Raw genomic sequence first — 24666 nt, forward strand, 5'->3', positions numbered from 1 at the left:
CTCACCTCCCTAGCCATTGCCCTAGTTTGGCCTTGTGCAGTCCAAGAAAGAGTGGCTTGTGCTCTTCTTGATCCCCAAATCCCTCTCTATGAGAAAACCCCAGCACCTAAGTTTGAAACCCAATCCTCCCCCAGTAACTGCTACCACCACCAGGAAATACAGTCATTCCTCTCCTCTAGCCTTGGGCATTCCCTGTTACCCAGGAAAATAGGAATGTGTATCTGTGTGCATGTGTGTGAGACAGATGCAAGCATACAGCTATGTTCTCTTCCCCTGGCTGGTCTATTCCCACAGTTAGTTAGGTCAGCACTCAGTCTAGCTCTCACTCATGAAAGGTGATGCTGGAACAAATGCCTTTGAATTGCCACTTGACTTCTGTTTCAGTTTGCGACTATTGACTAACAGTGCAGTCCAATGTAGCTTTATACAGTCTAAGCCAACTGGTTTCAATGGAGTTGGACTGGAGTACCTCTGCATAGGATTGAATTGCAACATGGCTACTCCTCTAAATGTGTCATGTCCAGCCTTCTCTCAATAGGGATAAAGAACGGAGTTTGAGTTCAGTGGCACCTCCAAGACCAACACAGTTCAATTCCGGGTATAAGCAGAAATTGAGAGATTTAACATGTGTTTTGTTGGTCTTGAAGGTGCCACTCGACTCAAACTTTGTTCTACTGCTTCAGACCAACATGGCTGCCCATTTGAATCTAAGATGACTGAGAATTTTTGTTACTGAATTTCTTGGGACCCAGAGTGCAACAGCACGTTGCTTCTTCTCTCCCGGGTAGGGGAAGGAAAGGAAGTGCTGACAAAACTACTTTATTGTTTGCTACATTGTACCACAAAGCTGACATAAACCTGATTAACAAAATGAAACTTACGTGATCAGAACTGACTGATTCTCACGATCTGGAAAGACACAGAACCAACATTATTAGATTGCTAAGATGATGATTCTATTCAAAATTTCTTGAGAATAATTCTGATTGAACTCACTGAGGCTTTCTTTTGGAATCCTGAGGACCTTAGTGCACTTAATTATTAAAAAGAAGTTTGCACATGGGCAGGAAATAGTAGAAATGTAGATACATATGTGGGGTAAGACCAGAGGTGTGTAGTTCCAGTAATTTTGTAGGAGCTCAGAAAAAGTGCAGAATGTGGTATTGCATGCAAAAAATTGTTATAAAAGCAAGTTCCCAAACTTTAAGGCTACAATAATATGCTTGGGAAAGTTGTATGAGTAATGTGTGTAAGATGCTGGCTGAAATACCAGGAGATCAGACAAGTACACTTTTCAGTAACAGACTAATAATTAGTAATCCTGCACAGTTGTTTGCACCTTATCTTAATTAGCAAAACCAGCATTAGTTATGTATGTGTTACACAAATTGCAGGATTCCTGGATTGATACATCGTTGCAGCCAGATCTTGCATTGTCTGCAGCCAGAATTTATTTATACAGCCCCAGATAAAGCCTTAGCTAAAATATAATTTATACACGTTATCATTAAAGCCATTCTAACATTTATCTTCTGTGGTGTTAGAAGTAAACAGCTGGAATTGAGTACATGATTAAACAGAGTAACAATCTAATGAAGTAATCATTATGCTAATGCATTTTAAATTATTCTTGTTTTTCTACTGCCCCAATGGCAAATTCGTCTTATTATAAACTCAAAAGAAAATGATCTGATAAAATCTACTCTTCATTTGCATGTGCGGTTATTATAGTGACAGAGAAAAACCCTCAGTTCTTTGAGTGTAGCGTGCTATTCATGGATGTGAAAGAAAACTAATAGCACAGGTGAACAAATGTCCAAATTAAAGAACGTATGCAAGCTCTTCATACAGATAGTTGAAACATTCCCTGGGAATGTTCATTTCAAATGAAAATTGGAATGTTCATTTCAAATGAAAATTGCAGGACGAAATGAAACGGCTGCAATTATAGTTCACACATATGTTCATTTCAGTATGTGTCTAGGAAAGATTAGTACTGCTTGTGCAGACCTCACGAGAGTGCAGCCCCTCTGTTTGTTTTGCTTTCCTTTCGGACAAGTGAGTGTGTGTGTAAAAGAGCAGCGTAGCCCCTGTACTTTCCAAACCCCATTGTGGAGGCACCAGAGACTCCTGCTTTGTTCTACTGCTTCAGACCAACACGGCTGCCCACTTGCACCAGAGACAGTTAAGTGTGTGTGAGTGTGAGAGAGAAAACGGGGGGAGGGGAGGGAACTCTATTATTCCCTATGGAGACTTATTCTCATAGGAAATAATGGAAAATTGACCTGCGGGTATCTGGGGCTCTCGGGGGGCTGTTTTTTGAGGTTGAGGCACCAGATTTGCAGCATAGCATGCAGTACCTCTCCCCAAAATACCCTCCAAGTTTCAAAAAGATTGGACCAGGCAGTCCAATTCTATCAGCCCCCAAAGAAGGTGTTCCTATCCTTCATTATTTCCTATGGAGGGAAGGGATTTAAAAGATGTGTGGTCCCTTTAAATGTGATGGCCAGAACTCCCTTTAAGTTCAATTATGCTTGTCACACCCTTGCTCCTGACTGCGCCCCATGTCTCCTGGCTCCACCCCCAAAGTCCCCAGATATTTCTTGAATTGGACTTGGCAACCCAAATTCACTCCCCCACCCTGGACTTCCTATAACAGGCCCTGAGGAGAAACAGTACTGATCAGTAAGCTCCCTGTCAACAGAGAACTGTCTGTTGAAGGTCAGTGGCCTTCTGCTGGGTTTCTTGCCTGATGGGGCCAGTGGTGGGTGGGGAGAGCAGACTCAGTCAATGGTATGGCAGACAATGTGAGCCAATCTTGTGCAGGCTACATCCAACAAATGAAAATCCTCAGAACTGCCACCATGGTTGGGCTTTAGGGTTGCCAAGTCCAATTCAAGAAATATCTGGGGACTTTGGGGGTGGAGCCAGGAGACATTGGGGGCGGAGCCAAGAGCAAGGGTGTGGCAAGCATAATTGAACTTCAAGGGAGTTCTGGCCATCACATTTAAAGGGACTGCACATCTTTTAAAATGCCTTCCTTCCATAGGAAATAATGAAGGATAGGGGCACCTTCTTTTGGGGCTTATAGAATTGGGCCCCTTGCGCCAATCTTTTTGAAACTTGGGAGGTATTTTGGGGAGAGGCACTAGAAGCTATAGTGAAAATTTGGTGCCTCTATCTCAAAATACAGCCCCCCCAGAGCCCCCGATACCCGTGGATCAATTCCCCATCATTCCCTATGGGAATAGTTCATGGAGGTGAATGATGGCTGTGGGGGCAGGGCTTCCCCCGCCGGCCAGCTGGCTGGGGGAGGGGGGAAGCCTGTAAAACCGGGGAATTCCCCTCTGGGACCTGGGGATTGGGAAGCCTATTGGGCTTTTATTTATAACTGAGGCATAAGAATGGTACTTTTGCCTACAAAATACATACAGGTATGGACCTGATTATTTTCTAGTTGTCGTCAGGCTTTTGCAGATAAGATTCAATGTATACAAGTTTGTACCAATTATACATAACTTCCTTAGCATATTTTGACAAGCAGGAACCTGCAAGGACTGATGGGAAGCATCTCACTTTCCCCTTCCCCATTATTTCTTCTTCTCTTTCCTGAAAGCCCCCAGAGCCTCTCCCCCTTTTCCTTCTCTCCTTCCCGCTCCACAGCCAACCTACAGTTATCTGCCTCTCAGTCTTCACCTTTCCCTCTCTTCCTCCTGCAACCTCTTTCTTCAGCCTTTTTGGTAACCTAGTTTCTTTTATGTGTCATTAATTTTTGGTGGAAAATTGCTCCAGCTGTAATTAATGAGAAGGGATTAGGACAAACTGAATTTGTATGACAAAGGAATTTCTTTGCTATATTAGCTGGACTTATTTTCCAGGAAGGCTATTAACTCAAAAAGATGTCAATCTACTCACCAGTTAGCATGAACTGATAGGCATTATCAGAGATGGAGAAGATGTGGGGAGGAGCCTCTTGACGCTTTTTGCCCCTGTAGGCAGACACCACCTCAGCATTGTACACTGGCAGCCACTTGTAGGGATTGACAGTGACACAGAAGAGACCTGAATATGTCTGCAAGAAAGAGGAAGCATAATTTACAAGCAGGATCCCACAAAGACTTGTAGGAGGAATCTCATTTCCCTCTCTCCCACTATTTCTTCTTTCCCTTTTCTGAAAGCCCCCATAACCCCTCTCCTTTTCCTGCTTCCTTCTCTCCTCACAGTACAGCCAACCTATCTTTATCTGCCCTGTGTATTCAGCCTGCCTCCCCTTAGCATCCTTTACCTAGGAATACTATGACTGGGCCAGCCAGGCCCACTTGCATGGTAGAGAACTGTCAAGGATTTGTGGGAGGGGTGTATCACTGTCTCCTGTATCACCTTCCCCACCATATTTCCCCTTTCCCTCATCCTGGCAACCCCCATATCCTCTTCTCTTCTCCTGCCTCATTTTCTCCTCAGTCATTCACCTATCTACCTTTTATCTGCTTGCCATCTTCAGCTATATTTATTATCTATTTACATCATTTATACTGTCCCCTTCTCCAAAGTAGAACCAAAGCAACGAACATAATTCTCCTCTCTGCTTTTTTTTTTTTAAATCCCCACAACAACCCTGCAGGGTAAGTTTGACTGAAATTATGTTACTGGCAAAACATCACCTAGTGAAGACTGGTGATTCGAACCTGGGTCTTCCAGACCCTACTCTGATGCTGTAACTGCTGCACCACATTGGCTTTCATAGGGTGGCTGCAGTTGAGCAGTAGCAAGCAGCCAGGCCTAGTTGGGTCATACAAGATGGGTGGTATCAAGTCATCCAGAGGCTGCTATCAAGCCTAGGGTTTCCAACTTCTAAATGGGACCTGGAGATCTCCCAGGATTACAACTGAATACTATGTGAGTCATTCATCTGAACAAATCATCCTAAAATGTAATTAATAAAGCTCTTGCTATTCACCGTGGCCCTGTCTTTGACAAGCCCAAGATGTTAAATAGATGGGGAAAGATATATTTGCTAATAGCTACTCTCCCAACACCCAAAAGAGCAGGAAAAAAGACCTAGGGACAATGGGAATGTAACATATGGCGTTCGCAGAACGCCACCATTTCGTTATAACGGAACCATTTCGTTATAACGGTATATCGCAATTGCGTAAGTCCGCCCAAACAGCGGAGGCTACTGGGGACACCCAGACGCCTCCGCACTTAGCTTGGGTCAGCCGCCAATCACAGCCAACGGCGGGAAATATAGCTGGCCGTCATAGGACCGGCCAGCAGGGTGAATAGTTCCGGCACTGTATATAGGCGGCCCCGGACCGCGTGTTTGGGAGTTCTCCATCTTGTTTTGTACCATGCAATAAACTATGTTGCCCTACGTTCGTCTCCAAGTCTGGTACATTACAGTGGCGACGAAGGTGGGATACTAGCCGACGTACAACAGGCTACAGAGGAGACTCACGGGCAACCGAACATCACCCCGCTTCATCGTTTCAGCGCTCCATCGCTACTTCGCAACGACCGCCGCCATGGCCAGCCCCAGCGGAAACACCGGTCACATTGAAGCCTTCGACCACACGAATCCCGAGGGATGGGAGTCCTATTCGGAGAGGGTCGATTGCTACCTGAGGGCGAATCGCGTAACCGAGGACAGCATGAAGCGGGACGTGCTCCTGAGCGTCTGCGGGGCTTCCACCTTTGAGATCGCCAAGGGTCTCTCTGCCCCCGACCGCCTCACGGAGAAGACTTACGGGGAGGTCGTCCGACTCCTCACGGGCCATTTCCTGCCACAGCCATCGCGGGTGGCCCGTCGGTTCCTCTTTCACAAGAGGGACCAGGCCCAGGGAGAAACAGCCGCAGACTACCTGGCCGCCCTACGCCAAATCGCCGGGAGCTGCAACTTCCCGAACTTAGAAGAGACCCTGGCCGATCGTTTTGCCTGGGGCCTCGCGATGAGAGGCTACAGCAAAAGCTCTTCGCTAAGGAAGAGCTCACCCTACAGGTCGCCTTCAGCGAAGCCGTGGCCTTCGAGCGCATGTCCCGGACCTTCCCGAGGGCCAAGTCAGAAGCCGTCCACCACGAGGAGCTGGACCTCCATCACCAGGACGAGGGAGAAGCATTCCAGATGCACCGCTCCTCAGGACCCGCCGCCAGAGCTCCACAGCGCCCCCGAACGAACGAAAGACCGAACCAGCGTAACAACGAGAAAGCGAAATGCGCCAGCTGTGGCGACCCCCACGACCGTCGAGACTGCCAGTACCGGACCTGGGACTGCAGGAGCTGCGGGAAGACCGGCCACATAGCGCGGGCTTGCCGAGCCAAGTCCAACCGCAACCGACCAACCGCGCACCATGAGGCGGCAGAGTTCCACTCCACGGCCTCCACCGCGCTCCAGGTACTGAACTTGCCCAGTTCCACTCCCAATAAGATTGAGATGGTGGTCCGGATAGAAGAGGCTCCATGCCTCATGGAAGTGGACTCAGGCTCTAACATTTCTATAATCTCGGAGGAGACCCTGAGGAAGCTGTGCCCCAACCGGAGGGTACCGCTGCGGCCGGCCAACCTCATTCTACAGGATTTCCAGCGAAACCCCGTACAGGTTGCGGGGTGGGCCAGGGTGCAAGTGGAGTGGGGATCGTTCAAGGGCCCGCTAGACATCCTAGTGGTGAAGCGACAGCTCTCCACCCTGTTGGGCCTCACGTGGTTCGGGCCCCTGGGAATCCGCATAGAGGGGGTGGCACAAACGGCCTCAGTTGGGGGATTTGGGAAAGTGTGCGGGGAGTTCCCCGAGATATTTGATGGGTCGCTAGGCAGCTATAAGGGCCCGGCCATCTCCCTACCACTCGACCCAACGGTCAGACCGATCCGGCTTAAGGCCAGGAGAGTCCCCTTCGCTTTGAAACCCAAAATCGAGGCTGAGTTGGACCACCTGGTAGCACAAGGGGTCCTTGAGCCGGTCGACTACGCCATGTGGGAGACCCCCATAGTGACCCCGGTCAAACCTAATGGAGACGTGAGGATATGTGCCGACTATAAGTGCACTATCAACAAGGCACTCCAAGACAACCCCTACCCAGTGCCCGTAGCCAGCCATGTCCTGGCCGCCCTGGCGGGGTCAAAGATATTTGGGAAGCTGGATCTGGCACAAGCCTACCAGCAGCTTCCAGTAGACGCGAAAACAGCTGAGGCCCAAACAATAGTAACCCACAGGGGGGCGTTCAGGGTGCGCAGGCTACAATTTGGGGTGAGCGTGGCTCCGGGGATCTTCCAGAGTATAATGGACGCTCTTCTTAAAGGAATCCCCGGAGTCCAGCCTTTTTTCGACGATGTTTTAATCGCCGTCCCGGACCCTGAGGAGTTCAGCAACCGCCTCAGGGAGGTGCTTCGTCGTTTTCAAGCTGCTGGCTTAAAAGTAAAGAGGGAGAAGTGTCTGCTGGGGGTGCCAAGGGTGGAGTTCCTGGGATTCGCAGTGGACGCGGAGGGAATCCACCCGACCGAGGAGAAAACCAGGGCCATCGTGCAAGCCCCGGCCCCCACGTGCAAAGCGGAACTCCAGAGTTTTTTAGGGGTGCTCAATTTCTATCATTCGTTCATCCCCCATAAAGTGGCCATTGCGGAACCCCTACACCGGCTATTGGACAAAAAGGCTCCTTGGGTGTGGGGGAAGAAGCAAGCCGCCGCCTTCCAGGCAGTGAAGGACGTTCTGGTCTCGAATGCGGTGCTGCACCACTTCGATGAGCGCCTCCCGGTCATACTTGCATGCGATGCATCGCCGTACGGGGTGGGCGCCGTCCTGGGGCACCAACTACCGGACGGCCGGGAGGTACCAGTCGCTTACTATTCGCGGACTCTAACATCGGTGGAGCGTAATTACGCTCAAATTGACAAGGAAGCCCTGGCCATTGTAGCGGGGGTCCACAAATTTAACGATTATTTGTACGGGCGCCGGTTCACTATAGTGACCGACCATAAGCCGCTCTTGGGTCTGCTGCCCCCAGACCGACAAACTCCCCAGATCCTGTCCCAAAGGGTGTTGAGGTGGAACCAATTCCTCAATTCATATACATACACCTTAGTACACAGGGCGGGCAAGGCGATGGGCCACGCGGACGCACTCAGCCGCCTACCGCTTCCAGACACGGGCCCCGATCCTGCACCAGCACACCATGTCATGTCGGTAGAATCACTCCCTGACCAACCTCTCCACGCTGCGGAAGTAGCTAAGGCCATGGGGAAAAACAAAACGCTGGCGAGGGTGCTCGACTGGGTGGTGAGGGGGTGGCCAGAAGGGAACATGGGGGAAGAGTTCAAGCCCTATAAAATGAGACAGGAAGAACTCGCAGCCCACAAGGGGTGCCTGCTCTGGGGGAGCCGGGTGGTGGTCCCCCCCCCTACAAAAACGGGTCCTGGAGTCACTACACGAAACACACCCGGGCATAGTGAGAATGAAGGCCCTAGCCAGGAGCTATGTGTGGTGGCCGGGAATGGACGGGGAAATAGAAGACTGGGTGAGGAGATGCAGCACCTGCCAGGAGTCGAGGCCAGACCCACCCAGCGCCCCGGCTACTAGATGGGAATCTACAAGGAAACCGTGGTCCCGGCTCCACATAGACTTCGCGGGGCCATTTCAGGGGCAGATCTTCCTTATCATTGTAGACGCCTACACAAAATGGCTAGAGGTCATTCCGGTAGGGTCCACATCTTCAGCAGCCGCAATCCGAGCCTTACGCAGGGTTCTGTGCACGCACAGCATCCCTGACACCCTGGTCTCGGATAACGGGGCCGCGTTCACCTCGGGGGAGTTTCAGGCATTCCTCCAAAGGTACCTTATAAAGCACATTAGGTCTGCTCCTTTCCATCCGGCCACCAACGGCCAGGCGGAGCGGATGGTCCGTACCACCAAAGAGGCCTTGGGCAGGATCGTGCAGGGCGATTGGGACCACAGGCTAGCGGCGTTTCTCTTTGATAACAGGGTCATTCCCAACCCTGTCACCGGGGTCAGCCCAGCAGAGCTCCTCATGGGGCGCAAGCTTACAACAAGGTTAGACCGGCTGCACCCCGACCGCACCTCGGACGTGCGAGGGTCCCCAGAGGTACGGGACGCGGCTAGGGGGTTCTTCGCAGGGGAACCAGTATTTGCCTGCAACTACGCGTCGGGGCCACAGTGGCTAGCTGGGCGGGTACTGCGGGTTGTGGGTTCCCGACACTACGAGGTGTCAACCGAGGGAGGACAGACCCTACGCCGGCACATCGATCAGCTGCGGCGCCGGACCCTACTGGAGGTGCCCACAGAGGCAGGGGAACAGCTGGGGTCCGGGGAGCAGCCAACGACCACCGAGCCAACACCAATCTTGCCTCCCCCAACAGATGTGAACCAACCCCCGGAACCGGCACCGCAGCCCGCGGAGACTCAGGCCGCCGGCGACACCCCCGAAGCAGAAGCTACCACAGCGCCACAAGCGGCCCCAAGGCACTCAACGAGGGAGCGCCGACCTCCCACCTACCTACAGGATTATGTGCACGAACTAAGGGGGGAGGAGTGTAACATATGGCGTTCACAGAACGCCACCATTTCGTTATAACGGAACCATTTCGTTATAACGGTATATCGCAATTGCGTAAGTCCGCCCAAACAGCGGAGGCTACTGGGGACACCCAGACGCCTCCGCACTTAGCTTGGGTCAGCCGCCAATCACAGCCAACGGCGGGAAATATAGCTGGCCGTCATAGGACCGGCCAGCAGGGTGAATAGTTCCGGCACTGTATATAGGCGGCCCCGGACCGCGTGTTTGGGAGTTCTCCATCTTGTTTTGTACCATGCAATAAACTATGTTGCCCTACGTTCGTCTCCAAGTCTGGTACATTACAGGGAACACACCAAATTTCTTGAATGGGTGTTGAAGCCTAATTTCACCCCAAAGGGGTAGAGAAGCATACATACGTAGATCATCCAGGCTGCATAACGCTCTTTGAGGTTATACAGGACAGCAGGTTCATGGAGATGGGTCATCATGGCCATGTCCTCAATCTTGTCGTATTTGGGAGGGTTCATGGAAAAGACTTGATCTTCCTTTACAGTTACAGTCTGACAAAGGAAAGAAAAGACTAGTTACCATCTTAGACAGCAGAGCCGAATATGTCTGTAAGAAAGAGGAAACAATTAAAATATTTCATTTATTGCATTTTACTCACTTCCCCCTTTTCAGTCTTGGCTGTGACTTTCCCACCTTCCCTGCTTGTGACAGTTGCCTTTACATAGGAGACCTTGGGGTCCACCACAAAAACAGAGTTCTTTGCATCAAAGGGCTTGTTCTGTGCTTCGATTCTCTCCTTTTCTGGTTTGCGGAGGAAAGGGGCAGCTGGCCCAAAGATTGCCATCTCAGCGTCAGAAGACATGGCTGTGATTTATAGTGCACAGCTCAGCAAAGAAAACACTGAATGAAAGAAAAATGTAAATGATGTCATAAAACAGTGGAAATATTTTTCTTCTTACAATTATTTCCAGTGCCATTTTCAATCAAGCTAGATTATACTTGTTCACTCAATCATATACTTCATACATCATACATAGTTAGGTGTTGTACAAACCAGGGGACCAAACAAGGATTTGCAGGACATCTCATTTACCCCGCTCTCACTATTTTCTTTTTCCCTTACAGTAAAGCTCCCATACCCTATTCCCTTTCTTCTTTCTTCTGCTTTCTTCTCTACTTCCCACCTACTTTTGTCTTTATCTGCTTTCCTGTCTTAAGCTTTCCCTCCTTCCCTGCCACTGGCAGCCCCTATCCAGGAAAACTATGGCCCAGTTGCACGGGGCCAGTCACAGAAGGGCCAATGGCATGCTGAGAAACCCATTAGGACTTGCAAGGGGCACTTCTTTTCCCCATGTATCCCTTTCCCCACAGTATTTCCTTTTTCTCTCCTGACAACTCCCATAACCTCACTTTCCACTGTTTTCTTCTCTCTTTCCTACTTACCAACCAACCAACCTTTTATCAGCCCCTAGTCTTCAACAATAGTATTTCATTTATACCCTGCTTTTCTCCATTATGAGGACTGGACAAATCACCCAGTGGATGCTGCTAGACCTTGACATTTTCTCCTCCTCGTGGGCTGGATTGGCCACTGTGGTCACCAAGATACCTCCTGGGCTAGCTCTGTGGCAGAAGGCCTAAGCAAGATGAGGGAGCAAGTGCCCAGTCTGCCTACCTGAGCCCTACCTGTGTTAGCCAAGGCATGGGAGCCACCACTTGTTCCGCCTAAGGTAGGGCACTGGCATCTAGCCTGTGCAAGCTTCTTGTGAGGTGAGAAGATGGCATTTGGTCAAGTGTGTGTGTATGGGGGGGGCGGGGGAGGGTGCTTGACCTTGAAGGGGATGGGCAGGTGTGGGCAGATTGTCTCTTCCCTATCTTCCTCCCACCTTTGGAGGGTGGGGCCAGGCAGGCTTAAAGTAGTCCCTTTTTAGGTCCATTTTTCACTCCCAGTCTGCCTCTGCCCTCAAAGTCCAAAAGCAGCGGTGGCCAAATTGTGGCGCTGGAGCCACATGTGGCCCTTTCACACATATTGTGTGGTTATCAAAGCCCCCTCCACCTTGTCGCTGGCTAGGAGAAGGCATTTCTCTCTTTAAATCACTTCTCCAAGCCAAGCCAGCCAGCAGCTTGGTGAATGCATTTAAAGTTAAAGTTGCTTTCTTTCAATCTCCCCCCTCTACCCTCCCCATCTATTTCCTTCCTTCCTTCCTTCCTTCCTTCCTTCCTTCCTTCCTTCCTTCCTTCCTTCCTTCCTTCCTTCCTTCCTTCCTTCCTTCCTTCCTTCCTTCCTTCCTTCCTTCCTTCCCTCCTTCCTTCCTCCCTCCCTCCCTCCCTCCCTCCCTTCATGTCTTGCAGCTCTCAGAAATCTGACATTTATCCTATGTGGCTCTTACGTTAAGCAAGTTTGGCCACCTCTTTCCAAAACAGCCCCAGAAAGGGCCTTGTTCCTCTCCCTGCCCTTTACTGACAAAAGTGAAGACTTTAAGGTAAGGTTGGAAAATACCTGGAAACTTTGGGGGCAGATCCAGGAGAGGGCAGTGTTTGGGGAGGGGCCTCAGCATGGTCCAGTGCCATAGAGTCCACCTTTCAAAGCAGCCATTTTCTCCCAGGGAGCCAATCTCTGCCAGCTGGAGATCAGTTGTAAAAGCAGGAGATCTCCAGGCCCAACCTGGGGGCTGGCAACCCTAATTAAGGCTGGCAGTACTGTGTGATTGCCTAGCAACAGCCACTGAAGGCATTCTTCTATTAAATCTATAGGCACTTATTTTGGAGGGTTTTAACCCCACAGACTTTTTTGTTTTATTCTCAGGTTTCAGATTTTTTTGCAAAACTTGTTTTTCAGGTTTGCAGAAAGATCTGATTTTCTGTTCTCGGCTCCATTCTCCATATTTAAGAAGTCACATATTTGGCCACCTTAAGAAGTGGGTGTATTGACAATGCCCATGACTATAGTGTTTATTCAGGCTGGCTGCCTCTCTCTCAATCATGTTTTATCACACTGTAAGGCATCCTCACAACATCCCTGCGATGATGACAGTCTCTCGCTAATGGTGCAAAATGAAGAGCAAAACATGAAAGAGGTTGCTAGAGCTAAAGTATGATGAGAAATCTAGGAAAATAAGTATTTTTTAATGTTCTGTAGAAGAAACAGAAATCAAAGTAAGAGCAGCAAAGCTACTTTTTGCTACAAACCAAAACAGAATCTCGATTTGATTAAAATATAAGACAAAATGTTCCCATTGCCATACATTTCAATTGGGATATTTCTGCAGGCAAATGCAAACAGCTGTTCAGCCTGATTTGCTGTAATTGGAATTTGCTGTAATTGAGAGTCTATTTTATCAGACGGATGGAATTCCTTAGCAGGTAGATAAGTGGACAGGTAGGTGGACACACACACACAAGATAAAGAATGAAATGCAAAAGGTGGGGTCTAAAGACAATGATTGATTTCGCATGAGGCTTGTTCTGGGAGGAGAGCCCTTTTGCTCCCGGGGCTTCTCTCCATTGTCGCACGTTGCCCCGGAGCTGTGAGTTGGCGCTCTTCCGCAGCAAGCAGGATCCTCTTCCAAGCGGTTTCTGCTTGCCGTGGGAGAACGGCGCACCAACTCGCAGCTCCGGGGCAACTTGTGCGAAAACGGAGCAAAGCGCCAGGATCACAAGGGCTCTCCACTCGGAACAAGCCCTAGTGTGAAATCGGTCAATGAGATGCGAGAGGCAGTCTTGTGTAATTTCTGTGCAGAAATTCAGTTGCGTACAAATTAAAAGCAAGAGCTAGATTTGAGTCCAGCACTTATCAATCCAACAAAAATCCAACAAGATTTTTGGTCTCTAAGGTGCTGCTGGACTCGGATCTAACTGTACTACTCCAGACTCTTGAAACTAAATTAAAAACAAGTGACTGTTGTGAAGGGCAGCGATAGGTGATAAATCTTGCCAGACAGGCTTATCTAATAAAACTTCTGTGATGAGAATCCTTGGAGTTTTACTGAGGTCTAATAAGATAGTACAACCTTCTAGATGTATCCTTCTGGGTGCCCAAGAAGTGAGACTCTTGCTTGATTGTGCTGGTACTACTTGTGCTCCCATTTCAAATACTTTCAGACAAAATCATTCCCAGCACCCTTTATATAGACAGCCTGATAGCAGCTATTTGCAAGTTTAAGTTATGTGGTGTGATGGCTATGGATCTCTAGCATCCTTTTTGGGATTGTATCAGTGGAAGTGTTTAAGTAGACGGGCTGGCAAGGGTTTCAGTGATTTCAAGATAGTACCTAAGCAGACTTCCTCCTGTTAGGTGGAATGCAAACTTAGTGCAAATTATGATATAGCTGCACATGATCCATAAAGACTGAGAGGAAGCAATCTATCCTCCTGGCAGCATGCAAATCCCTTAATATAGGGTATCTACCTGCCCCCAGAAGATTAGTAAATCAGGATCTTACCTTCTTTGGGTACCAGGCAGATAGCAATGCAGGATCCAGCTGGCCAATACTGCAGAATAAAAGTGACAAATCCTTTCTTTATTGCTTTACCAAAGCTCTAGCAATACATCACAGAGAAAAATGGATAGAGACCAACTGTAAATCTCTTAATGACACAGGCAGTCCCTGTACAGAAGTGTCAAAAATAGCAGCAATGTACTCAGATATGAGGAATGCTGGGTAGAATTCCAGTAATTTAGACTCAAACTCCTCACGCTCTTACCTTCAAGCTGTCAGAGCAAGGACATGAGAGACTTGCCCCAGGGCTACTTATATAGAGAGCGATTTGCATACACAGCAGCCCCTCCCTCTGTCTTAGGTCAAAACCGTTTTGGCAGTCTGGCTTCCAGCAGGATTCCCATTCATACTTGACACGAATAGATATAATTAGATGTATCAGCTCCATGAATTAATCTATAAATAATTTGGCAAGGGGGAGGAATAAGAGAGCGGCTGCATATATACTGTGCTCCGGCAATCAAGTAATCAACTTGAGAAAGTGTAATTAGGAAGAATCCTGTTTTATGTAAGACTAAGGGAGCAATCCTAAGCAGGTCTATGATGAAGTAAGTGCCATTTTATTAAATGGGGCTTACTTTCAGAAATGGATTTTTAGGATTGCATCCAAAATCTGTAGCAGCAAGGAACTGGATGAAAAGAAAACTCCAAAACTGGATTAAAATTGTACATCCCAGCAACAGGCTCAGGACACTAGCAGAAGAGAACTTCATGGAACAGAGAGGACTGTGGTCAGTGCAATGAAAGGGAGTATAGAACAACAACTGATGGAAATCTGACAGCAGGAAAACAAATGGTCATGTAAGATGTGGATAGGGCAAGTAGAGGATAAACAAAGTACAAACCAGAGACATTAGACACATTGTAGTGACAATATTCTATAAAGATCAAGGTTGCAGAAATCCCATTGTACCATGTGGGAAAAGGAGAAAGACATACAGCAAAACTTAGGGAAAAGATGCTAAATTACTATTAAAAAAACTCTTAAAAGGATATCGGTGGAAATTTCTTATTACAGTGCTAGCATTATGAATTAAAGATGGATGATAACAGGCTTGCATGTGAACAATCACATGCATTCAAGCACTAAATAATTTGCTTGTCATCTGTCAAATGTTACCAGGTGTTAAATACTCTCCCATGCCATTCAGTAAGTGGTTCTGGAGAACAGTAAATGCCTAGAGAATATTAAACATCAAAAATCAGAAAGGAGAAATTTGAGAAGTTTTAAAAAATACTTTTAAATTGATGTCTAATGCACTAGAAAATTAACACAGCGCGACTTCGTGTGCTGAGGTAAGCCACAGGAAACCACAGGTCACCTGACAGTAACGGACAGATGCTGACTGCCTATTAAGATCTGTGGCATGAACTTTAACTGTTCAGGATTGGACCGGACTGGGAGTGGGTTGTTCCAGGTGAATGCATATAAGCGGGGACCCGGCCCTGCCATGTTGCTTTTTATAATGTGCTCACGAATAAAGTAACTTTGCTGTTGAACATCTCCGAACCCAGTACATTACAGAAGCCTTGGAAATTGCAAGTATTACATATGAATAGGGTCAAAGGTTCTATCTATGTAAAATCACAGTAGTCACACATTATGAATTAAAGATGGATGATAACAGACTTGCATGTCAACAATCACATGCATCCAAGCACTAAATAATTTGCTTGTCATCTATCAAATGTTACTAGATGCTAAATACTCTCCCATGCCATTCAGTAAGTGGTTCTGGAGAACAGTAAATGCCTAAAGAATATTAAACATCAAAAATCAGAAAGGAGAGATTTGAGAAGTTTTAAAAAATACTTTTAAATTGATGTCTAATGCACAGGACATTGCTTTGGCTTGTATTGGGGTTTGGGGTAGTCCGGTTCCTGAAAAGGAAGGCGGTCAGGCGGTGGTCCGAATCCTCATAAACAATGCAACCCAGGGCCTCCTTAGTAGTGTGGATCATGCGCTCCACTTGGCCATTGATGGCTGGGTGGAAGGGGGCAGACCGTATGTGCCAGAGGTACCTGTTCAGGAATGCCCAGGAGGTAAATGTGGTACCATTGTCCATCACTACGGTCTCCGGTATTCCATGGGTACAAAAGGCCCTATGGAGAGCTCAAACTGCCTCAAGAGTGGAGGTGGAGGTTACGGGAATCACCTCCAGCCACTTTGTGAAGGCATCTATCAGGATGAAGAATATTTGTCCCTGGTAGGAGCCCGTGAAGTCTAAGTGCAGCTGTGACCATGGCATGCGGTTGGATTCCCAACAGTGTGTGGGGGCGCTGGGCAGATCTGGGCTGGACTCTTGACAAAACGGGCAGTGCTTCACTCATGCCTCAATTTCCTCATCCATCCCTGGCCACCACACATAGCTATGTGCCAGGGCCCTCATACACACTATCCCTGGGGGCATCTCATGCAAGGCTTCTAGTACTTGCTTCCAGAGTGGGGTGGGGGGACTACAACGCAGCTACCCCACAAGAGGCAGCCCTTGTGTGCTGAGAGTTCATCCCTGTGGGATGCAAAGGCCCTAAACTCCGCCTCGACATTGCCAGTGGGCCAACCCCTCCCCACCCAGTCCAAGACACGTGCAAGAATATGGTTGTGGCTTGAGAAACAAGCTACCTCAGCTGCGTGGAGAGGCTGATTGGGCAGCACCTCAATCAGCATCACGTGGTGAGTGGGCACTGAATCGGGGTCCACCAACAGCAGCGGGAGGTGGCTGAGGGCGTCAGCATGGCCCATCAACTTATCTGGCTGGTAGACCAGCATGGAAGTGTAGGTGTTGAGGAACTCATTCCACCACAGGATGTGCTGGGACAGGATCTGCGGGGTCTGGCAGTCCAATACAAGGAGGCCCAGCGACAACTTGTGATCTGTGGCAATCGTGAAGTGCCTCCCATAGAGGTATTCGCCGACGTGGGGATTCAGGGGTTGGCTTTACAATGGCTTGCCTCTTTCCTCAAAGGTCGGGGACAAAGAGTGGCGATTGGGGGTGAACTGTCCCAGAGATACCCGCTGGATTGCGGGGTCCCTCAGGGAGCAGTCCTATCCCCGATGTTGTTCAACATCTATATGCGCCCTCTTACCCAGATTGCCCGGAGATATGGGCTGGGCTGCCACCAGTACGCTGATGACACCCAGCTCTATCTCCTTATGGACGGCCGGCCTGCCTGTGTCCCAGAAAACCTGGACCTGGCATTGCAGGCCCTGTCTAGATGGCTCAGGCTGAGCGGGCTGAAGCTAAATCCGACGAAGACAGAGGTCCTTTGCCTGGGTCGCCGTGGTCCAGGGAGGGAGATTCCCTTACCGGCCCTCGACGGTGTGCCTCTGTCAGCGGCGCACAGGGTTAGGAGCCTGGGGGTGCTACTGGAACCTACCCTAACTATGGAGGCCCAGATAGCAGCCACTGCCAAGTCCGCATTTTTTCATCTTAGGCGGGCAAGGCAGCTGGCCCCTTTCCTGGAGGGCGACGACCTGGCAACAGTGATCCATGCAACTGTCACCTCGAGGCTGGATTACTGCAATGCCCTCTACATGGGGCTGCCCCTGTGCCGAATGCAGAATGCCGCTGCCCGGCTGTTGTTAGGGCTCCCTAGACGGGAGCACATCCATCCGGGGCTTCGGGGACTGCACTGGCTGCCGATAACATACCGAGTTCGGTACAAGGTGCTGGTTATGACCTTTAAAGCCCTTTATGGTCTGGGACCTGCCTACCTTAGGGACCGTCTCTCCCCACATGTTCCCCAGAGAGTGCTGAGGTCGGGGTCTCAGAACCTCCTTACAATCCCTGGGCCAAAGGAGGCCCGTCTGAAAGCGACCAGGGACAGGGCCTTCTCGATTGCAGCTCCCTGTTGGTGGAATCAGCTCCCGGAGGAGGTGAGGGCCCTGCGGAACCTTGAACAGTTCCGCAGGGCCTGTAAAACAACCCTCTTCTGGTTGGCATATAATTAACTGTGAGCAGAATGCCTGAATATTAAATCTTAAACATCAGATTACTGAATACTGGAAATTTGAAGGACTGATTTAAGGAAAGTAGCATAGTGTATATCGATGTGAGTTTTTATGTATTTTTAGGTTTTTATGTATTTTATTGTATAATTTTAATCGTATTTAAACCGATCTCTGTTAGCTTTTATTGTTGTAAGCCGCCCTGAGCCCACCTCGGTGGGGTAGGGCGGGATATAAATCGAATAAAGTAAGTAAGTAAGTAAGTATGTACACCTGCCATGATTGTCAATGCCTCCTTGTCAATTTGGGTGTAGTTTTGCTCCACTGATGTCAAGGTGTGTGAATAATATGCCACAAGGACCTCATGCCCATCTGGAAGCTGGTGGCCCAGGATTGCACCGACGCTGTATGGTGAAGCATTACAGGCTGCGATCACTGGGAGGATCTCCTCAAAGTAGTGCAGCACCCCGTTGGAGACCAAAATGTCCTTGACCACTTGGAAGGCAGCAGCCTGCTTCTTGCCCCAGACCCACGGGGCTTTTTTTTATCAAGTAGCCTATGTAGGGGTTCAACGAGGGCTGCTTTGTGGGGCAGGAATGAATGATAAAAATTCAGGAGCCCCAAGAAACTTTGAAGCTCCACCTTGCATGTGGGGGCTGCAGCCTGGACTATCACCCTGGTGTTGTCCGCCATTAGGTGGATTCCTGCTGCATCAACCGCAAACCCCAGGAACTCCACCCTCGGTACCTCGAGTGAGCACTTCTCACATTTCACCTCAAGCCCCACATTCTGGAAATGATGCAGGACCTTGCGGAGGTGGCAGCTGAATTTTTCGATGTCTGGGGCCACAATTAGAATGTCATCAAAGAATGGCTGTACTCCGGGGATCCCTTTGAGGAGAGAATCCATGAGGTTTTGAAAAATCCCCAGGGCTACATTGACCCCAAACTGCAGCTGCCACACATTGAATGCCCCCCGGTGTGTTACTATTGTCTGAGCTTCCGCGGTCAGCTCGTCCACTAGAAGCTGTTGGTAGGCCTAAGCCAAGTCCAGCTTCCTGAAAATTTTGGAGCCGGCCAATGAGGCGAGGACATGGTTAACTACCGGAATGGGGTTCACATGGTCTTGGAGTGCCTTATTTATCATGCATTTATAGTTCACACAGATGCGGACGTCCCCGTTTGGCTTTGCAGGAGTGATGATGGGGGTCTCCCAGGAAGCATGGGAGATGGGCTGTAAAACCTTCTGGGTGACAAGGCGGTCCAGTTAGGCATCTATCTTTGGTTTCAGCGTGAATGGGACCCACTGTGCCTTTAGCCTTATGGGCCGGAGTGTGGGGTCGAGCTGTAGCGCTATGGGTGGCCCCTTATAACAGCCCAGAGTCTCATCAAACACCTCAGGGAACTCCTGGCACACATTCTCAAAGCCGGGAGGTTGTACTTTGTTCACCCCGACAATTTCAATACCCAATGGTTTAAGCCAGGCTAAACCCAATAAGCTGGTTTCTTTGCAAGTCACCACCAGTATGTCCAGCATCCCATCAAAATGCTTAAACTGTACCCGGATTTGGTCCCTTAATGTGAACAAGGTTCTTTTGAAATTCCCGCAATACGAATCCAGCCAGTCACAAGGGCGAGCCGCCATTGGGGCATAGCTTTTTTAGGGTCTCCTCCAAAATAATTGAAATGGAGGAGCCCAAGTCCGGTTCCATCAGGCAGGAGGCACCATTGATAAGCACAGATACTTTAATCTTATCGGGGGTGTCCTGGGGCAACTTCAGTACCTGGCTGCTGGCTGAAGTGGTGGTGTGTGCTTTGGTCGAGTCATGGTGTGGACTGGCACCTCTGACAGGACTTGGCCCAGCATGCTCGAGCAATGTGGCCCATTGTCCCACAGTTCTGGCAGTCTGTGTTCTGGAACTGGCATTTGCGGCGAACAGAGAGAGGAAAGTGCTGGCAGTTCAGGTAGTATAAAGCAGGAAAGCTCTGAGGCTGTAAAATGTAAAACGCCTGAGGTCAGTGTCTGCTAGAGAAAATAAGGGAGTACCACCTAAACGGTATGGCTATGACAGTGACATAAATTATCTGGGTAATGGAGGTTATCTGTCTAATGGAGAGCCCAGGTGTTACCAAAGTGTACTGGACCTAGACTATGGTACCTATGGTACCTCTTCCACAGAGGGGAAGAGTTATAAGCTAAGAGCCTGGAAAAGTGAGGCTTCAATAAGGTAACTGGATAATGGGCTCTATGTGTTAGCAGACTGAGAGTGTTAATGTAAGGAATGTAGCTCCAAAGACAATGCTAGCTGCTACAGATGTATTAAGTAAAGAAATAAACTCTGAATGTTAAACTGATGTGAAAACTCAAATATATTGTAAAAACAATGTGCCTCTGTACTAGAGATGGTACGGTATGTGCTCCGGCGGAGAGAGGCCAGAGGAGATAAAAAGGGATGAACCGGGGGAGGCTATCTAACTGATAAGGATGTGCTTGGAACAGTAATTAACCAGCAGAACTAAATGTGTATGCCAACACAGAGTTTCAGAGGCAGAATATTGAATGGTGATGATTGTAAATATGAAAGCAAATGTAAACTATGGATCAATGTTACTATGGAACATATGTAATATGTAATATTAAGATATGTTGCAGCTATGTGCTTTTAAACTGAGGAGGGGTGTCAGTGTATGCAAAGCCTAGCAGTTTCTAGCACATGCTGGGAAAGTGAAAGTAACAGAACTGCCAGGTAGATCATCTAAGTGACAGGAGGTGGCTGGTTGCCAGATTGCATCAGCCTGGGCAATGTCAGCATGACTCAGCAGGAAGCTGATTGGTTACCTGGCTGGACCTGATGTATAAATGTACAAAGACACTTTACTGTGTGTGGAATATGTATGGTGGAGGTGTAGCGGAGCATTCTGTCGGATTGGAGAGTGGAGGTGTAAATAAATTGTATATAGTGGTTTTAACACTGCTGTGTGCAAGCCTTCATCCTTTGCGTCACTAAAACCACCCTCACTAAGCACAGGCGCATCAACATTTCTTGCATAGTACTAACAAATGTAGCAAGCCTTTGAAGATAGCATGCCCCAAGGTGACCAGAAGGGTTCCTTCCCTGGGAAAGAGATAAGGAGGTATGGGAATCGGCAATTGCCTCCCAAATGTGTGAGAATGAGTTTATCGTTTAGCTTTTGATGTTAGAGGTTAAAATGATATGCTCCGCTGTCAACTGTATCAATTCCAACTTGCTTCTATCCCAGACCACTAGTTCTGAAATAAATGGATTTACTTTGATACAAATGATGGTCCGTTTACTTTGAAGTTCCAAGTCTGACATTTTGGAATTGATCCCTTTGGAGCTTATCTGAACTGGCAACTTTCAGCTGGATGACTGCCAGAGTGCCGGATAACGGAGAGCCCACCGAACTGAAAGACGAGCTCGCAGTCCCGCGCGGAGTCACCATGACCTGGAGGAGGGCGAAATCCCTGGTGCACTTCTCCACCCTGCTCTTCACCCCGAAGCAGTGGAAACCGCGCACCTCCACCTCCACCTGATGGACGAGGCTGTCGGGCGATTCACCACCCTGCTTACTGGCACGGGGGCAGAAGGGGAAGGTGCGGCCGCAGCGGGCGAGAAGGCCAGGAGCCCGGAGAACGGAGATGGCCAGATTCCAAGGGGGAGCGACAAAGCCATTCTACTAAGAAACGAGATGCTCCTGTGGGCGAGAGAGATCCAGAACGAGGTCCAGGCTAGCCACATGCAAATCACACACGAGCTGCAGAGGCAACTGGACCTGATACGCAAACAACTGCAGAGGGAGCCAGGCGACCGACCACTGGCCGATCTGCCGGCCGGGGAGCCCGGGGAACCCGCCGAGCCCACTCCAGACCAACCGGCGGGCCCAGCCGAACCTGCCCCCGAGCAGCCAGTGGTCCCAGTACCAGCGCCAGCGCCAGGGTCGGGTCCCGCAAGGCCGAGACCCGCACCCCTTCCCATGCCGGCGCTCCCCCCCCGGGTGGCCAGTGGTCCCCCCAGCCTCAGGCCCGTGGGACGGGGCGGGGGGGGAAGAGAGCTGCAAATAACTTTCGACGGGGACCCAGAGGAAGTCGAGTACTTCACCATCCAGTGTAACAGCTTCATGACGCTCTGGGGGGTGACATTCCTGACGGAGGCGATCCGAGTCGACTACCTGGGCTCCAAATTGAAGGGGGCAGCGAGAAGATGGTTCGTAAACCTGTACGCAAACAGTAGCCCGAACCTAGCCACATCGGCGGGGTTTCTACAGAGACAGGGGAAAAGGGAAAGCAAGACACAGAAAGAGATTGAAGTCAATGTTATCAGAGAGAGAGTGTTGTTCTGAATGGTATCACTAAAGGCCTCTGAGGGAGAACTCATTGGGGCCAGTCTTGACTAGGGCTGCCAGTTCCAGGTTGGTGGGAAATTCTGTGGTAGAGTTTGAGGAGGACATAGGTGCCAGGGCTTCAGAACGGGGTCTGCCAGACCTAGGTTCTTGCTGTGGAAGCTGACTGGGTGATTTCAGACCAGTCACATACTTCCAGCCTTACCTATTTCACGGGGTTGTGGTGCAGATCAATGGGGGAGGGGGTGAGATCGATATAAGCCCAAGCTCCAGTATACCTGTGGGTGTCAGTGTGTGCACCATGGCCCCAACTCCACATGGACTTTCTCAGTCCCTTTTAGGGATAGACAATCCTGATCATAGTGAACTCTTTCTCCAAGTGGTTAGAGGTAGTTCCAGTATCCACCATGTACACCGCCATTGCCATTTGAATGAAGCCCATTGTTTGAGAGGCTCCTTGCAGCTACACTCAGAGTAGCCACCCTTGCTGAGCCAGCCAATTAGGTAATATCCATTTGAATGATGCCCATGCAAACGATGTTTCCAAGCGCCTGTTTTTCTGTTTGGTTGTTTATTGATGGAGGTGTGTTTTGGGTGAAGTTTCTGTGTGTATAATTGCAGCTAGCCACGTGTTTCAGCTAATAAAAGAGCTATGTAGGAATCACTATAGCGTCTGACCCACTACTTTTCAGGAACAAAGTGGACTGGACCCCTGAGAGAGACATCTGAAAAAGACATCTTCAGGTAAGTTTTTGGAAAAATATTTTTTTAATAGCAGGATTTAAGAAAAGTTAAAGGACTTTTAAATAAAGTGTCCATTTACTTATCCTGATTAGGGTGGGTAGCCTGCTTGGGGGGTGTTAGAGTTCTCTGTTGGGGTGGGGAGTGTTGGCTCAGTCTTTAGAAGTTAGAGTTTTGTGTGAGTTTTAAAAATTTGTGTAGTGTATCGGGAGCCATACGTGCCCATGCGCAGAGGCGACTGGGCACTCCCAGGCGCTCCAGCACGGGGCGCAGAATCCCCCGCCAATCACCAGCTGTGGCGGGAAGTTTAACAGGTCAGGATTGGCCAGACCCGTCCAGTAGGCTGTACCGGGAATTGTACATAAGCGGGACCCGGCCCGCGTGTTCGCTTTCTTGCAACGTGTTCCTAATAAAGAATGTTGCCCTACTCGCGTCTCCAGACCGAGTACGTTACACTGGCGACGAGGATGGGATTCTAGCCTCATCGGCTACGTCGGAGACCAAGGGCACCACCAGGCCACGACTGCCGCCGCAGCCACCATGGCCAACCAGGGCAGAACCACCGGTCACATCGAGCCGTTCGACCCCGTGAATCCAGAGGGCTGGGAGTCCTACTTGGAACGGGTCGAATGCTATCTGAGGGCCAACAAAGTCACGGAGGACAGCATGAAGAGGGACATTCTCCTGAGCGTCTGCGGGGCGGCCACATTCGAGATCGCCAAGGGTCTCTCGGCCCCTGCCCGCCTCACGGAGAAATCCTTCGCGGAGATCAGCAGACTCCTCACCGGCCACTTCCTGCCTCAGCCTTCACGGGTGGCCCGCCGGTTCCTGTTTCACAGAAGAGACCAGGCTGCAGGAGAATCGGCCGCCGACTACTTAGCGGCCCTGCGCAGGATCGCCAGGAACTGCAACTTCCCCCAGCTGGAAGAGACCCTGGCCGATCGCTTCACGTGGGGCCTCCGCGACAAGAGGCTCCAGCAGAAGCTCTTCGCCAAGGAAGAGCTCACCCTCCAGAGCACCTTCAACGAAGCCGTGGCATTCGAGAGGACCTCGAGGACCTTTCCCAAGGCCCGGGCAGACGCCGTCCACCTCGAGGAGCTGGACCACGACCGCCCCGAGGAGGGAGAAGCCTACCAGCTGCGCCGCCAGCCGGGCCACCCAACAGAGCAGCCCAACGCCCCCGAGCGCCAGAACGACCCCCAGTGACGGAGAGGGTCCCTGCCACCAAGTGCGCCAGCTGCGGCGACCCCCACGACAGGAGGGACTGCCAGTACCGGACCTGGGACTGCCGGAGCTGCGGAAAGACCGGCCACATTGCAAGGGCTTGCCGAGCCAAGCCCAATCGCCGGAGGCCGACCACGCATCACGAGTCGGCGGAGTTTCACTCCACCGCCTCCACAACCCTTCAGGTACTGAACTTGCCCCTCGCCACCCCCGACAAAATCAAAATGGCGGTCCTCATTGAAGGGAACCCCTGCCAAATGGAGGTGGACTCAGGCTCCTCCATTTCCATTATAGCAGAGGAAACCCTGAGGAAACTGTGCCCCCGCCAGCGGCTTCAACTAAGGCCGGCGGACTTCATACTC

General features: G+C 49.9%; 1 protein-coding gene across 1 annotated transcript in view; it reads right to left on the reverse strand.

Moving 5' to 3' along the window:
* LOC132581919 (myosin-4-like) overlaps positions 1 to 14252 on the reverse strand; it is a 36843-nt gene extending 22591 nt beyond the window's left edge. The window contains exons 1-6 of the mRNA XM_060253388.1: positions 14235 to 14252; positions 13973 to 14021; positions 10189 to 10430; positions 9938 to 10081; positions 3916 to 4072; positions 882 to 909 (exon numbers count right to left, since the gene is read on the reverse strand). Coding sequence (XP_060109371.1) covers positions 882 to 909; positions 3916 to 4072; positions 9938 to 10081; positions 10189 to 10392 — 533 coding nt within the window. The 5' untranslated portion in view covers positions 10393 to 10430; positions 13973 to 14021; positions 14235 to 14252. The remainder of the gene's footprint in view (positions 1 to 881; positions 910 to 3915; positions 4073 to 9937; positions 10082 to 10188; positions 10431 to 13972; positions 14022 to 14234) is intronic.
* Positions 14253 to 24666: the final 10414 nt, after the last annotated feature.

This window comes from Heteronotia binoei, chromosome 13, assembly GCF_032191835.1.
Source record: "Heteronotia binoei isolate CCM8104 ecotype False Entrance Well chromosome 13, APGP_CSIRO_Hbin_v1, whole genome shotgun sequence".
NCBI classification, from domain to species: domain Eukaryota; kingdom Metazoa; phylum Chordata; class Lepidosauria; order Squamata; family Gekkonidae; genus Heteronotia; species Heteronotia binoei.